The sequence below is a fragment of the Stegodyphus dumicola genome, chromosome 3 (assembly GCF_044657685.1).
Source record: "Stegodyphus dumicola isolate Sdum_Otavi_A_Nest chromosome 3, ASM4465768v1".
Classification (NCBI taxonomy): Eukaryota; Metazoa; Arthropoda; class Arachnida; order Araneae; family Eresidae; genus Stegodyphus; species Stegodyphus dumicola.
This window is the reverse complement of record NC_140770.1, coordinates 84,010,692-84,024,893: the sequence shown is the minus strand read 5'-3', so window position 1 is coordinate 84,024,893 and position 14,202 is coordinate 84,010,692. Positions and strand designations below refer to the sequence as shown.

At 32.3% G+C, this 14,202-nt stretch overlaps 1 protein-coding gene across 1 annotated transcript in view; it reads right to left on the bottom strand.

Annotated features, from left to right (window-relative positions):
- Positions 1 to 14,202, bottom strand: part of LOC118193495 (uncharacterized) — a 111,044-nt gene that overhangs the window by 74,681 nt on the left and 22,161 nt on the right. The window contains exons 7-11 of the mRNA XM_085812433.1: positions 10,407 to 10,460; positions 9,385 to 9,483; positions 8,600 to 8,644; positions 7,461 to 7,496; positions 3,611 to 3,724 (exon numbers count right to left, since the gene is read on the bottom strand). Coding sequence (XP_085668559.1) covers positions 3,611 to 3,724; positions 7,461 to 7,496; positions 8,600 to 8,644; positions 9,385 to 9,483; positions 10,407 to 10,460 — 348 coding nt within the window. The remainder of the gene's footprint in view (positions 1 to 3,610; positions 3,725 to 7,460; positions 7,497 to 8,599; positions 8,645 to 9,384; positions 9,484 to 10,406; positions 10,461 to 14,202) is intronic.

Here is a 14,202-nt window from a genome sequence, read left to right as displayed (position 1 = left end):
TTGCTGAGAGCGGCAACTGCTGTCCTTTTGATTTCTTCGGTGTTCTTGAACGTGGTAAGTGACACCGGTGTGACACCTTGGTGATAGCGGAAACTGCTGTCCCATTGCTTTCTTCGGTGTTCTTGCCTGTGGTAAGTGGTGACACCTTGGTTAGAGCGGAAACTGCTGTCCCATTGCTTTCTTCGGTGCTCTTGAATGTGGTAAGTGACACCGGTGACACCTTGTTGAGGGTGGCAACTGCTGTCCCATTGCTTTGAATCGTTGTTTTTGAATATGGTAAGTGACACCGGTGACACCTTGGTGAGAGCGGCGACTGCTGTGTCATTGCTTTCTTCGGTGTTCTTAATGTGGTAAGTGAGATTGGTATTCGAACCGAAGTCTTAGATGTAGTATCAATTATATCGTCTCGTCAAGATAAAAGTGCACTTCCAGCCTGTGCTCCTGATATTTGAATGTATTTTCTATTTGTGCGCAGCAGCTTGGTGACCAATCAGCGTTCGCACAAAAAACAGATCCATTACCGTCACACAAGCCGAAATACACTTTGCCTTCGCAAGCATAATGTTTCGATTCTACGTCGCAAATTTCACCTCAAGGTTATATTTCACTCTCAAGGACACTGAGAGAGAGATGGCACAATTGCGAGCTCACATCAACCCGGTAGCACATACGGCATTAGAAACAAAAAAGAAGTGAAAAATTCTTTAACAACTTTTCACTTTGGGGATAAAAACCACAGCTTTTAATTTTCGGAGGTCAAAATTATTGGCAGAATTAATTTAGTATCTTTCGGTTTGAATTTATCATAATGTTCGGAAATATTTTTGGATAACAATTGCCAGAATGATGCAACTTTCACTCCGTTCTATACGAAGCATGGAAAACCTTGATCTAAACTATTTCTCTCTCTTTTCTTTAGACCGCTCATTCTAACTTCCACATCAAGAACAACTTCCATTGAGTTCTCAACTGTAACGTTTTGATAAAGATGAGTTCAGCTCCAACGAAATTGCAGTCAGCGATAAATTTTTACTTATTTGTGATAAATTACGTTAAACTTCTTCATTTGCTTTTTCTTACTATTAAACTGCATAATATTGTTCTCATCAAGAGCAAGCATAATTATACTAAAATAATCAAAACGAACATGTTATGAAACACAATCACATTTCGCAAAATTATGTGAAACCTGTTCAACATAATGCTTTTTTATGTCTTCGACAGAAGAAATTCCAAAAATTTCAAAGAAAGTTAATTCTGCATTATATATCGATATTAGCAATATTACTTTTTCAGTTAAAATTTTAAACACTTTGATTCCAGCAGTGTGATTGTTGAACAGATTTCACGCAATAAAATGAAATATTTAAATCCATCTGAGAGCATCAGTACTTTACATGCGAGTGGTTAATGATGTTAGAAATCGGTTAACATTATAAAGAATTGAAAAGGAAGTTATGCTTGTTTGTTATTTAAACAGCAATATGCAACTACAGAAATCCTTAAGATCACAGACCTACAAAACGAGGATTAGTATGTTAAAGTGGTACAAAATGCAAATATGGGATAAGTTATATTGCGAGGGTACAAACTGTTCGCTCTGACATCACGAAGTGAACCTGAAACGCAATACCACCATTTCATGACCTTAATTACTCGATCAGGACCAAATTAAGATAGGCTGGTTTTGAAGCACAAAATCTTTTCACGAGTCTTTAACGTCTACTTTTCATGTTTTCATTAAAAAAAAACAGTATTATGAAAAATTATAGGAAATTTTAGCTGCTTATAATGTTTGCAATATTAGACAGTAAACATATTTCCATACTCGATAGCAAGTTCGTCCGAGGTAAAAGAGAAATTTTTTATCAAAAGGTAGCATCATATCAGAATTCTAGAAGAACTGATACATTAAAAAAATATTCCTGCTGAAATGGATGCTGTTATTCTGGTATAGTAAATTTTGAAAAACGTATGGATGTTTGTAAGCGTATAGTGTTTGTGCGGCAAGGCGGTACTCAAAATATACAGCAGTTTTCATAAATCCTCTGAAGCGAACTATACTTTTAAGATTTGAAAATGGATTTCATTTATGCAATCCATTTGAAAGGACACAGAAGACCTCACCGCATAGTTTGTTCCAGACCAGCAATAAATCTCTAGGCGAACTCTATTCTCGGCTTTGATCACTCAGCCGAATGAAGATTTATGCAACAGTAGCAAAGACAGGGGATTTAGTTGCCATGTTAATCAGGCATGGCGAACAAGCTCTTGCCGAAGGGAATGATCCATCATGGATTCTTAAATGAGGGAAATGACTAATTAAATCTCTCTTAAATAACTCTTATGTAAGGAAAATGAGTGGGATAAACAAAAATGGCCCCATACAGAAATCTTATTCAGTCGTTATTCGTTTGCGTTTTTTTCACTTTTTTTTTAAATTTCCAATGCACAAAAACACTTTTGGAAATTTTTCTTAGGCGATAAAATATAGCTAAAACACAGATATAACATATAGATAAAACTTACTTGCGAGTCAGAATTTAAATGATTAAGGAAAAAGATCAAAATACTATGAAAAGAATCAACTTTTTGTTACAGCAGGTCAAAGATGGAGGTGATCATCACCCATGAAGCAGGAACTGCTCAGAGGATACTCTGGACAGTCAAAAATTCTAATCTTGTTTAAGGTGGGGGAGCCAAGCTATCATGTCAGACCGTTCGTCAAAATACTTCCTCCGAACATTACTTTAAATATGATATTAAATATCACAAATAAAACAACTTTTTGCTTTCTTGTCTATAATCGCAAAAGCAGTTTTAAATGATGTTTTGTTGGAAATGCATTGTATTAACTTTTACCTTGTAACTTTGCTAGACCTTCCACCTCCTCATTACAAGATATGCAATAGTGAGATGATATCGATTTTAGAATGAGTTTCTTTTGGAAATCAGTCAAAATATTCGAATAACAGTAGCCATGTTTTCAGATGTGAAGTTGAGTTACCTCTAGCCTGTGAAGCAGATGACGAATATGAAAGCATAAGCAGAACTTTTTTGAGAAATCATTCTTGTTTACCCGAATACGACAAAACATACGACAGCTATTTGCTTAAAAGGAAGGGATGTTCTCCTAGAGCTTGATTTTACGACTGGTTCGATTTTAAGACGTAAATGAGTAAACTCATGAAAGTACCAATGCAACCAACCTTTTGGCAGAGACTTTTATCCCTGGGGCGAAATTAAGACTGTTTAGAGGTATTATTTGTTCTGCTGCTGCGGCGCACTTCAGTCAACTACCAGTGTTCATGTGTCATACAGTTGAATCAAGGGGACATTTTAATCAATGAATCTTTTTAAAAGAGCGAGCGGCTTAAATCCCATGCATTGTAAAGATGTAAAAAGCTACGTCATTTAAAACGTAAAATTTCTTTTACTGAAAAGTACAATTTGCATCCTGTATCACATTCGTTAAACAGAAGAACCGAAAAACGTTTGTTTCCCGCAGAGGAGCAACTTTTGCAAACTAGAGAGTTAGAAGAAACAGATTTGTTAGTTGAAGAGCGACTATCTGTCCTGCAACGTACAAAAAATAAATAATTAATCTCACTCTTTCGCCTTTAGGACCAGGTAGTCCGAGATGTCCCGGAAGTCTAATGCCCGGTTTCCCAGGCATCCCGGGTAAGCCAGGTGCTCCCATAAATCCCCGGTCTCCTTTGTCACCCTAAAAATTGTTCAGATAAATACTATTCACAAGGAAATTTAAGTGTAACATTTACCATCTGAGAGTCAAACGTCGTTCACATATAAAGCAAGTCATAAATGATATAATGGTATTATTATTAAAATCCATAAAACTATCCTTCACATACAAATATTTTTTTCTTCTTCTTCTTCACGCTAGAAAATCTTAATTCAGTTTACTGGCAACTGTTTTTTTTTTTTTGTTTGTTTTTATGTGGGTATTAGTTACACAAAACCAAATATATATATATTAATTTGCGACTCAATGTGTTCCTTCATCCTTTGAATTAAAAAAATTTAATCTTTAAATTTTTTTAAAATCTGAAAGCTAAAGATTTTAGCTTTCAGATTTTACATTACACGTAAAGGGACTTCTTTTACAATTTGTGTGTTACCTTTATTTATTAAATATCATGGTCTTCGTAATTAAATCATAAAATTCAGCTCAACAGCAGTATCGCAAAAGAATTATAAAATGAGCATACTTTTAGAATTTCCGATACAATCTCGCGCGCTGAAGATATTTTTTTTCCGTACAGTATTGCCGTTGCTCGCTTTGAAATCATTGAGTTTGTTAACTAAAAATATGAAATAAAATAAAAAATATGAAAGTTTTATAAAATATGAAATAGATAATAAAACAAATTCCAAATTTCGAGTTTGGGCTTCTAAATGCCCATATTCGGGTGGAGACGTACGTTATTCAAAATTTGATGGATTACCGTTGTACCATTGTTTTATTACAATGCGAGAAACATAGATACATTTATGCAAATTCTTCATAGTTTAATTTCTTTAAATATAATCCAGGACTAATATTTGGTAGGAACTAATTGAAAAGTGAACCGACATTTATAGTGAACCAATGCAAAATGCCAAAACGAAATACGAAATTAACAGTCCTTCTGCACAAATTGCACCTTTACACTCAAGAAAAAGAAAAAAAAAGTTAACGTGGCCACCACATAACTTCTTTGTGCGGCCTATTAAATTATACACATTTTTTCTGCACTTCATTTAAACTTATTTCCTCGAATTATTCTAATTAACTAATCCCTAAAGGCAAACTGAAAATGACACAAATACTACAGATTTTAAAATTAGATATTCTTTTCAATTTTTGTCCTACAGGATTCAAACTTCCTGTATTTTTATTTTTTCATAACGAGTAAAAAATTTCCACAAATATAACTGTAGGAAAGGGGACATCACATTGAAAGTTAAATTGTTAAATTTTGTTATTTGACAAAATTCTTTTTTAATTTTAGATTGTCCAAACGTGAATATTTTCGTCATTTACAAGCCTTTTGTCATAGAAATACATGTCTACAACAAACGACTGTGAAAATAAAGAGTATGGACTTTTAAGCCGGGTAAGGGAGGGATATATTAAAAATATTATACTTCAGCACTGCTGATTTGGTGCGAAAGGAAAAAGAATGTGCACAAGTAAGATCCAAAATTTCAACGTTCTACTCTTAACTGTTTTTGGCTTAATGCCCACTTTAAATTCATTTTATGACCAGGTTTTCAATACAGAGTCATTTTCTCTGTCCGTAAATCAGCCCAAATATAGTCAAAATTAATTCGCGAACGGTCAAAATGGATATTTCCGTTGAAATCTGATAACTGAAATTTTTCGTGATTACAATACTTCCTTTACTAAGTTAAAAGAAACATTCAGCATTGATATATATGTTATATAGCACTACAAATACGTATATACGTATATATGTATTATATAGCATTTGCATTTTTATTATTTATAAAAGTGCAAATGATTCCGCAGCAGTCACCGGAGAAATGACGTTAGAACGCCTCACATTGATTACATAAGACTATAAACTAAAAATAATTATCAATTGGGTATATTTCAAATAGAATGAACTTAAAATTAGCATTCATGATTAGATTACTAAAACAAAATTAAATCGAAAGTGTCAGCCAAAGCCTTTGTTCACCAGATGTTAATCATTAGTGTAGGACACGCAGAACATACATGTTGATTATTCAAACAAATTTGAAACGAAGATCATCTGTAAACTATGAATTGATGGTTTCTGGTAGGGATGACGCTTAAGTGTTGATAAATTGTTAATATTAAATTAATCTGAAAGCTGCCGGTGACCTACGTGTTGTTAAAGCAGTAAATTATCAAGAATTGCATTTTGCAAGCAATTATGTTACAAAGGTTTTAGCGATATCTTTTCAAAATTTTTTAACCTTCATATTTTTACGCTACGCTACTCTGCATTTATCGCGACTTGTAGCAAGTAAGGCGCGAAAAATAAGGTATTTATCTTCTAGGTGGTTTCGCAAACAGGCAATTTTTAGAACGCTGCGATTCGCAAAGCATACGATTTCCAATTTATCTTTCAAATTATATCAATAACTTAATAACTAATCAACGAACTTCCCAAGAATTCACATCTTTATTTTATTTTTAGTACAAAGGGGCAATTTGCCCAGAAGGACTATTAATTTCATTTTGGCATTTTGCGTCGATCACTACAAGCGTTGTTTCAGTTTCCAAATTGTTGCCACCAAATACTATTATCGCCCTGTATTATATTTAAGGAAATTAAATAATGAAGAATCTGTATAAAATGTATGTATGTTTCTCGCATTGTGATAAAACAACGGTACCTAGAGCCATCCAATTTTGAATAATGTAGTCCTCCTACGAATATGGGCATCTGGAAGCCCAAATTTGAAATTTGGAATTTGTTTTATTATCGATTTCCTATTTTGAAAAACTTTAACGAATTTTTGATTAACAAACTCAAGAATTTCAAAGCGAGGAATGGCAACGTTGAACAGAAAAACATTTTTATCTCCAGAGCGCGAGACTGTGTATCGGAAATTATAAATATATGTTTATTTCAAAATTATTTTGCGATGTTGCTCTTGAACTAAATTTTTATGGTTAAAGTACAAAGAACATGATATTTAATAAATAAAGGTAACACAAAATGTTAAAGAAAGCCTCTTTGGACGTAATTTAAAATCTGAAACATTTCAGATTTTTTTAAAAATTTTATTTTTTAATAATATCTTCAACTTATATAATTTAAAATGGTTTAGTTTTAGTTACATCCAATTGATATGAGGATTAGCATCACTCTTATAATAAATAAGATGCTTCTAGCGTCATATATCACGATATGCCTTCATACAGAATAATGTGCTGTGCTTGCTTTTCAATAACTAGATTATGTATTTAGTCAATTATGTATCGTTCTCAATATGTATCTAAGCAGCTGCTCTTCAGCTATAAAGAATAAAACATAATGTAAACTAATTGCATATCTTGGCTTTTGCATACTCGGTAGTTTAATACTTATTAATGAGCTACGATTGATTCTTAGATTAATATATCTTCCAGGCCAAAAGAATCGTCTAGGATGGTTTTAGGAAAACCTACACTAAACATTAGATAAGATCAAATAATTATTAAACAAAACTACTTCGTTTTGATAATAAAATCACTATACTATACTACATATATATATATATATATATATAGCAATACGGGAACATTAACGATTTACAGTTTCAACGACACATATACGTATGCAAATATGCAACCTTCTTTTATTTTTAAGTATCTGAAATTACAGAATATGCGCTATAAAAAATTAAAATATGTGAAAACTATCATAAATAGTAGAAACTCATACAAAGTTTATGAAAATATTCTGAAGCATTTTTTTTACCTTTGGACCTGGTAATCCGTCTTTTCCCATGGGACCCTATAAGAGAAAAAAATAAAAAATTTAGATTTTGTACGCCACTTAAACTGAAAAAGAACAATTTTGTATAATTAAAAAGCACCTTGTTTCAGTTGCAAAAATTAATTGCATTACTTATCTATATTAAATACCTGTCTGCGAGCCAATTACAATGTTTTGTTTGCGAGTACAAAATTAAAAATTCGATAACTGCCGAAATGTTCCGTGAGTAGCATAGTTCTAGGAGATATACTCGGTCATATAATTCCTGTAAAGCTACCTTGTACTAGTTAACTAGTCATCTTTAAGTAATGCGAGTCATATAATTATGACAATTTTCATTCTGGGGGAGTTCTGTGAGAGTTAAAAGATGAGAGATGAATGTTCAGCTTTCAGTATGAAATAATTTTTAGCGCACTTATCTTTTGAATCTTTTTAACTTATTTATCTTCTGCGTAAGTTGAAAACTTATCAAAATTCTTGAGTTTTGCCTTTTGGATAAAGAAATTTTCTCTTAATTCCGAAAGACGAAATATAGGCAAGCCTTTTATTTAAGACTCGGCCTTTTCTCTTTGAGCATTCCAGGGAATGCCTGAATCTGCTGGTCATTTAGTTATCTTAACACCAAGAACACTGAACAAAGTGCGCAAAAAGGCGACTTACTCGTACATTACGCCCGCGAAGAATATGAAAAGACAATACACACACCTTATGCTGCAGTTGAATCCGCATCCTTGATTTCGAGCTTGAAGTTTTAGGCTAAACTCACTGCATACACTCTAGAACAGTTCGATAAGAAAGAGTATCTTATGCTGCATGCAATCTTGCAAACATTACTGCATAATGAATTATAAATTTCTCTCTCTGTTTGCTTACATAAAATACAACAAATCCTTAAACTGCAAAATAAGCTTTTCTAGTGCTATTTAAATATTTATCAAATAATTTATTATTTATAGAACATTTCTTAATGAAAAATGTTGAAATTACTAATGTTAAATAAGAAGTTGAATTATTATATATTTATTTATTATTTAGAGAGATCTTCATAAAATTACACTATCTGTACTTTCTCGTCTAATCTAAGAATTGCCTGATCTCAAAAGGAAAAAAATAGAACTTACAACAGGTCCTGGAGGGCCGGAAGATCCCAGTTCACCTGGTGGTCCCTTAAAAATAAAACAAATATTACTTAATCATTGTGACATATCATAAACAGATTTTAAAATTTAAGGACAGGAAAATAACCTAATGGCACTTATAATTTTCCCTTTACGCTTTGTAGATTTATTGTATACCGGCTTGTATGTTGTATTTAATCGAATATGGCATACTTGGAGTTTGCTACCCTAAGAGAAGGACCGGACAGAGGACTTTCAATGGAAAATTGAGTCAAATTCATATTTCACTCTAGGAAAACGATGAAAATGCCTACGTACCGCATCGATCTACCTTTGATCAGTGTTTAGCCATTGATTCGATGCTGTGTAGCATATTTATTTCTTACACGGGGTACTTCAAGGTAAACAAATGGGACACATATCCTTCCCTTCGAAATATAGTAAACTGCCTTTTCAGATGTATAATACATATATTTCTGTTTTGATACAATACTGCATTCTATAATTTACTTTGAAAATCCTCAAATTAAACGCTGAATAAAAATACATTTATATAATTACCAGTTTCCAATATTTGCCATCCCCCTAGAAATTTTTCTGGGAACGCTAAAGGTTTTGTTGAATGTATCGTAATATATGTTTATTACTGAGTATTTGTTGTTTTAAAATTCATGACTCTTCCCTTAGTAATGTGTATTTTATAATTCATTGTTTACATTAAAAATCAGCAATTTTTAATGTTTACACACTTTTTGAATCAAATTATATTACAATATGACATTACTTACTGGTTCACCTGGTAAACCGACTCTTCCATCAAACCCAGGCAATCCTGTAGGTCCTGGAGGGCCTGGAGGCCCAGGAGGGCCAGGAACACCAGGTTCTCCCTATATTAGATGTAAGTTAATGAAAACTATTCTTTTATAGAAAAACAATTGGCTTAAAAAATGAATACTTATGCTGCATACCATGTTCAAAATCTCTCTGAAGAGACATATATATGTTAAACACATCTTTTACGTATGATGTAATAAGAAACTTTTTCTAAATTAAAACATTTAACAACTCTATTTCTAATGTCCATCTAATTCTTAAAATAGTTTTAACGTTAGAAACGTATTCGCGGAATCTTTCCGCTGCGTTAAGTTAACCATATGTACAGGGCGTCTCACTCAAAACAGGTCCCGAAACAAAACCCAATTTTTATATGACATACCTTTATGTTTGAAAAATGAAAGCCATAAATATTCATATTTATCGGTTAGACATAATACATATTAAATATATAAATATCAAATTAAATGGTATATGATATTGAAATCATTTAATCTGTAATGATAAGATTTTATCTTTAAATATCTTTAAATTTTTATTTAAAGAATATAACAAAGATTTAAATTATTAAAGTGAATTTATAAAAGTGAATTTTTAGTTTTTAAATCGCTATTTTTTTAACTATACAGTTATTACAGATTGAATGATAAATTAAAGATTTTGAATCTCATCAAACGGCTAGATTCTGAAAGCTGGGTATTTGTCAAACCACGAAAAAGATAAAAAAATCTTATGTAGCATTTGCAAAATCTTCCAAACCTTTCATGCAGTAAATGGCATGATAATATAATGCATAACGGCTCAAAACGTTTGAAAGATCCCGCTATGAACGTTTCTAACGTCAGTTTAAATTTTGTTACAGTAGAATAACTATAAATATTTTATTAACATGCAAAGCTTCACATAGTACACACTTATTAAGTGTTCTTACAGAAGGCAAGTTAATATGTTACTTTTGATGTAGACAGAAACTTACTTTTAGTAAAAGCAAATCACCAGGGGCTAAAGTCATACCAAGGCTGGCAAGTCCCTGGAACAGTCAAAAAATGCCACACACAAATATTAACACACAAAGCGTAAAGTATTATGTTAGTCAAATGAAAATTATAGCTCGTAGGTTAATTATGTTATACATGATGACTTTTTACTGTCAAATATACGAATTGTATCTACGGAACTACGGAATCTCGTAACTACGGAATTCGTTCAATAAGCCTTAAGCCTAACTATGATGTGATACTTGTGGAAAGACGAAACACGGTGAAATAATTGGGCCAACATTTTCATAAGAAAATGAACAAATGCAAGGATCGATGATACTTATCATAAGATTTTTGAGAAGGATTTTTAAAGAACTTTTGATAAATTATCAGCTGTTGTTTACGATACGTTATCAAATATTGTTGAAATATTTTCTGTAATAATTGTTAAGTTTCGTGAAAGGTTGATATCAGAGAATATTATAAATATTAATATGGTAAGGATTATACACTGTTCGTTAGTTCTTGATAAAAGATGACATTATGCCATCAGATAATCAGGAACCTGCAGTTGTAATCTGTAGTAACAGACCACTTTACAATGCTGCCATCAAAACGTGGGCAGCAAGGTTTTGCATGGGAAAGTGTTCCTCAGAGATGACCCTAGACAAGACTGCAACGCGTTGACGTGATCAGTAGAAAATATATACATAAGTAAAAAAATACCCAATGGAAAATCGACAAGTGACAGTTCCTCAGATTGCGATAGCAACAGGAATCATTATCGAGTAGGTAAGAAAAGTCTTGCATGAAAGGTTGGGCATATACAATGTATGCACCAGATGGATACCTAGAATGAAGAATAGACTAAAAATGAAGAAAAGCCAGGTTGACAGTTCTCGAGAATTATTCTCTCACAAATTCAGAACACAGATTTCTGTTGAAAAGATCTGGGTCACTATTTCTTAAGATGAAGAGAGTGCGCTGCTAATTGATGATGAAATCTAACATTATGATTAAAGATATTAACTATAAGAGTCCAACTCTAAGACGGCATAAAGGCGTGTCGAACTCAGTAGAAAAGTGTCACCTCTATATGACAATATATCCATAAAAGAAGCTCAGGTTTCTCAGAGTGCTAAACGGTGTGCGCTGTATTCATCAAACTTGACATCTGTGAATATAGAACTAGTTGAAATTTAGACCCACTGTCTGAGATAATTGCTCGCAGTAATTCTTGTTTGCTAACGTTTGCCGTCCGACCACAGCGTCAATTCTGTGGATATTCTAAGCGATGTATGGTTAATCCTAAGGCGTTGGCGTTAATATTAAAGTAACACTGTAACATGTCGCCAAAAAGCGGAAAGCAGAACTTCCGAGTTGACCTGTAGAGCATGTAGAGCACATATCATATGCGCTTGCAGATATATTAGTTTAGCACTAAAATTTGAAATGTTCCTTAAGTCTATGGAACTAAGTGAATGACTCACGTCTGGTTAAGTGTCTGAATACAAAAGCACAATATACGATGCGAAGAGCACAAGGTTAATACGCATAAAAAATGACATAATTATCTATTCAAATCTAAATTAATCTAGCAGGAAACGTATAAAGTAATATATACATTCTAGATACTTGAAATGCAAAAGAGTTGAAGGATAAATGAGCTTGAGAAAAAATATAATAATAAGTGCAAATCGATGAATATGGGGAGAAGTAAACGTTTCGTGATAGTCCTTGAATAACATAATTACGACTTGGAAAAAAAGAGTCCATTACAGAATCCCTTGGCTGATGAGCCACCACTTTGCATTACGATGAATCGTTCTGGGTCTTTTCACTATGCTTTCAAATATCGGATCGTAGTCAGTAATTCTTCGTAATCATCTTGTTACAGAAGTTACGTGATGTGGTTTGCAGGAAGTTGGGTAAGTGATGTGGTAAGCAGGAAGCAGGAAGTTGGGTCAGTTCTCAGTTCGCGATGAATTTATTTACTCTACACAAACCACAGAGCACTCAGAACATCCTGAGTCATGTTTTGAAAAATGTCAATACTTTTTCTGTTTTGTTTGCACACTGTGGATTAGTTTTCAAAAATTGCAGCAGAGTATCTGATTGCTTTACAATAACGATACGTAACCCGAAACGATCAAAAAATGGTTTCACTATTGTGATAATTTTTTTCCTACTGGAATTCGATGCCTAACTGATTGAAGTCTACGGAAATGACATAGGAATGTAAAAATGTTATTTTTGACATTTAGCTCAAGCAAGGCTATTAGATTTAAAGCTTATTGAACGTCCTTTGTATTAGTAATGAAAAGGAAATAAAATTATGTATTTTTGTTATGTAAAGTGCATAAGCATGCATAGCTAGATCAACTCAGATTACACAAAAAAGTCGTGCTTAAGTCAAAACTGAACATATTAAAAATGAAAAGTAATATTAATAATTTTAAAAAGACGCTTCTTTTATTACAAAACCCTCGCCTTTTATGTGTTTATATTATAGCGACGATTTGGCCATCGTGAATGCAACTTTTACTTCAATTTTAACAAGTCATATACTAAACAGCGGGAAGGAGCTTCCGCTATCTCTTCATTTTCCATTGTCTTTTTGTAATGACTATGATATGAATGAAATCTTAATTTTAATTTAATGCATATGTTTAGAGCTGTTCAGGAAACAAATGAAATTATAGATTTTAAACAATATAAAGAAGAAATATGTTTTATGTGTCACAAATTCTCTCTTAGCAAATATAAATTTATTATAAATACAAAATGGAACAGTACGAAACTATAACTAAAAATTATGCTGCATAAATTAAACATTTAAAACTATTACGATTGTTTTTATCACTCTGCGACAATACTTAAAACTCAATACTGAAAAGATACATTAGTAGTAAAACAGAAAAACACAGATTAAAGGCTACTGCCACACATTTAAAAACACAGTTTTGTAGAAAACATTTCTATTAGAAACAATTCTATTAGGTATGTTACAAATTGCAAAAACGGGATGAGTATTCACTAATGTTGGTAAACTAACATGTTAGATTAGCTAACGAGATACTAAATAGCAATCTATGTCATTTCTATCTTTTCCAGAGGGTGCACAAGTGCTAGTAAAAGTGCTCAAAACTTGCGCAAGATGTGGTGACACTCATTCAATGTATTGCAATAAGCAGTTATTCTCATCAGCTGTCAAATGAAAAATCGTACGAGCCTAGGTAATTACTTCGTATAAAAGCACCTTTATTTTTTCAAACTAAAGTGACCTGAAGGATGATGTGCCTCTTGCAGACACACACACACACACACAAAAAAAAAAAAAAAAAAAAAAAAAAAAAAAAAAAAATAAGGTGCAGTTCTATATTTCCCGTTCTACTGGACTGATTGTCGAAATTTAATTTGTGTTTTCCATGTCTCGAAAGCGCGACTTAAGATAAATATCAGATTTATATATATTCTAACATAAGTATTTTGACACAAAATCTGACTTCTTCTGAAATAATATACCACTTTTTTTTCCATATTTCGATTCTACGACTCAAATTACGTCAAAGTACCAAGTTTTGTTTAAATCGCGCGAGTAGTTTTTAAAAAATTAGATTTTAAAATTTTAGCTCCTTTTATGTTAATTGAATTTAGTATATATTTGTGAATATCTCTTTTTATATTAAACTTATTTGATTCTTCTTTTCACAATTCGAAATGTACATTCCAAATTAAATCCGCCCATCTTTATGATTGATTTAAAAAATATGTATTTTTAAATAATTTTTA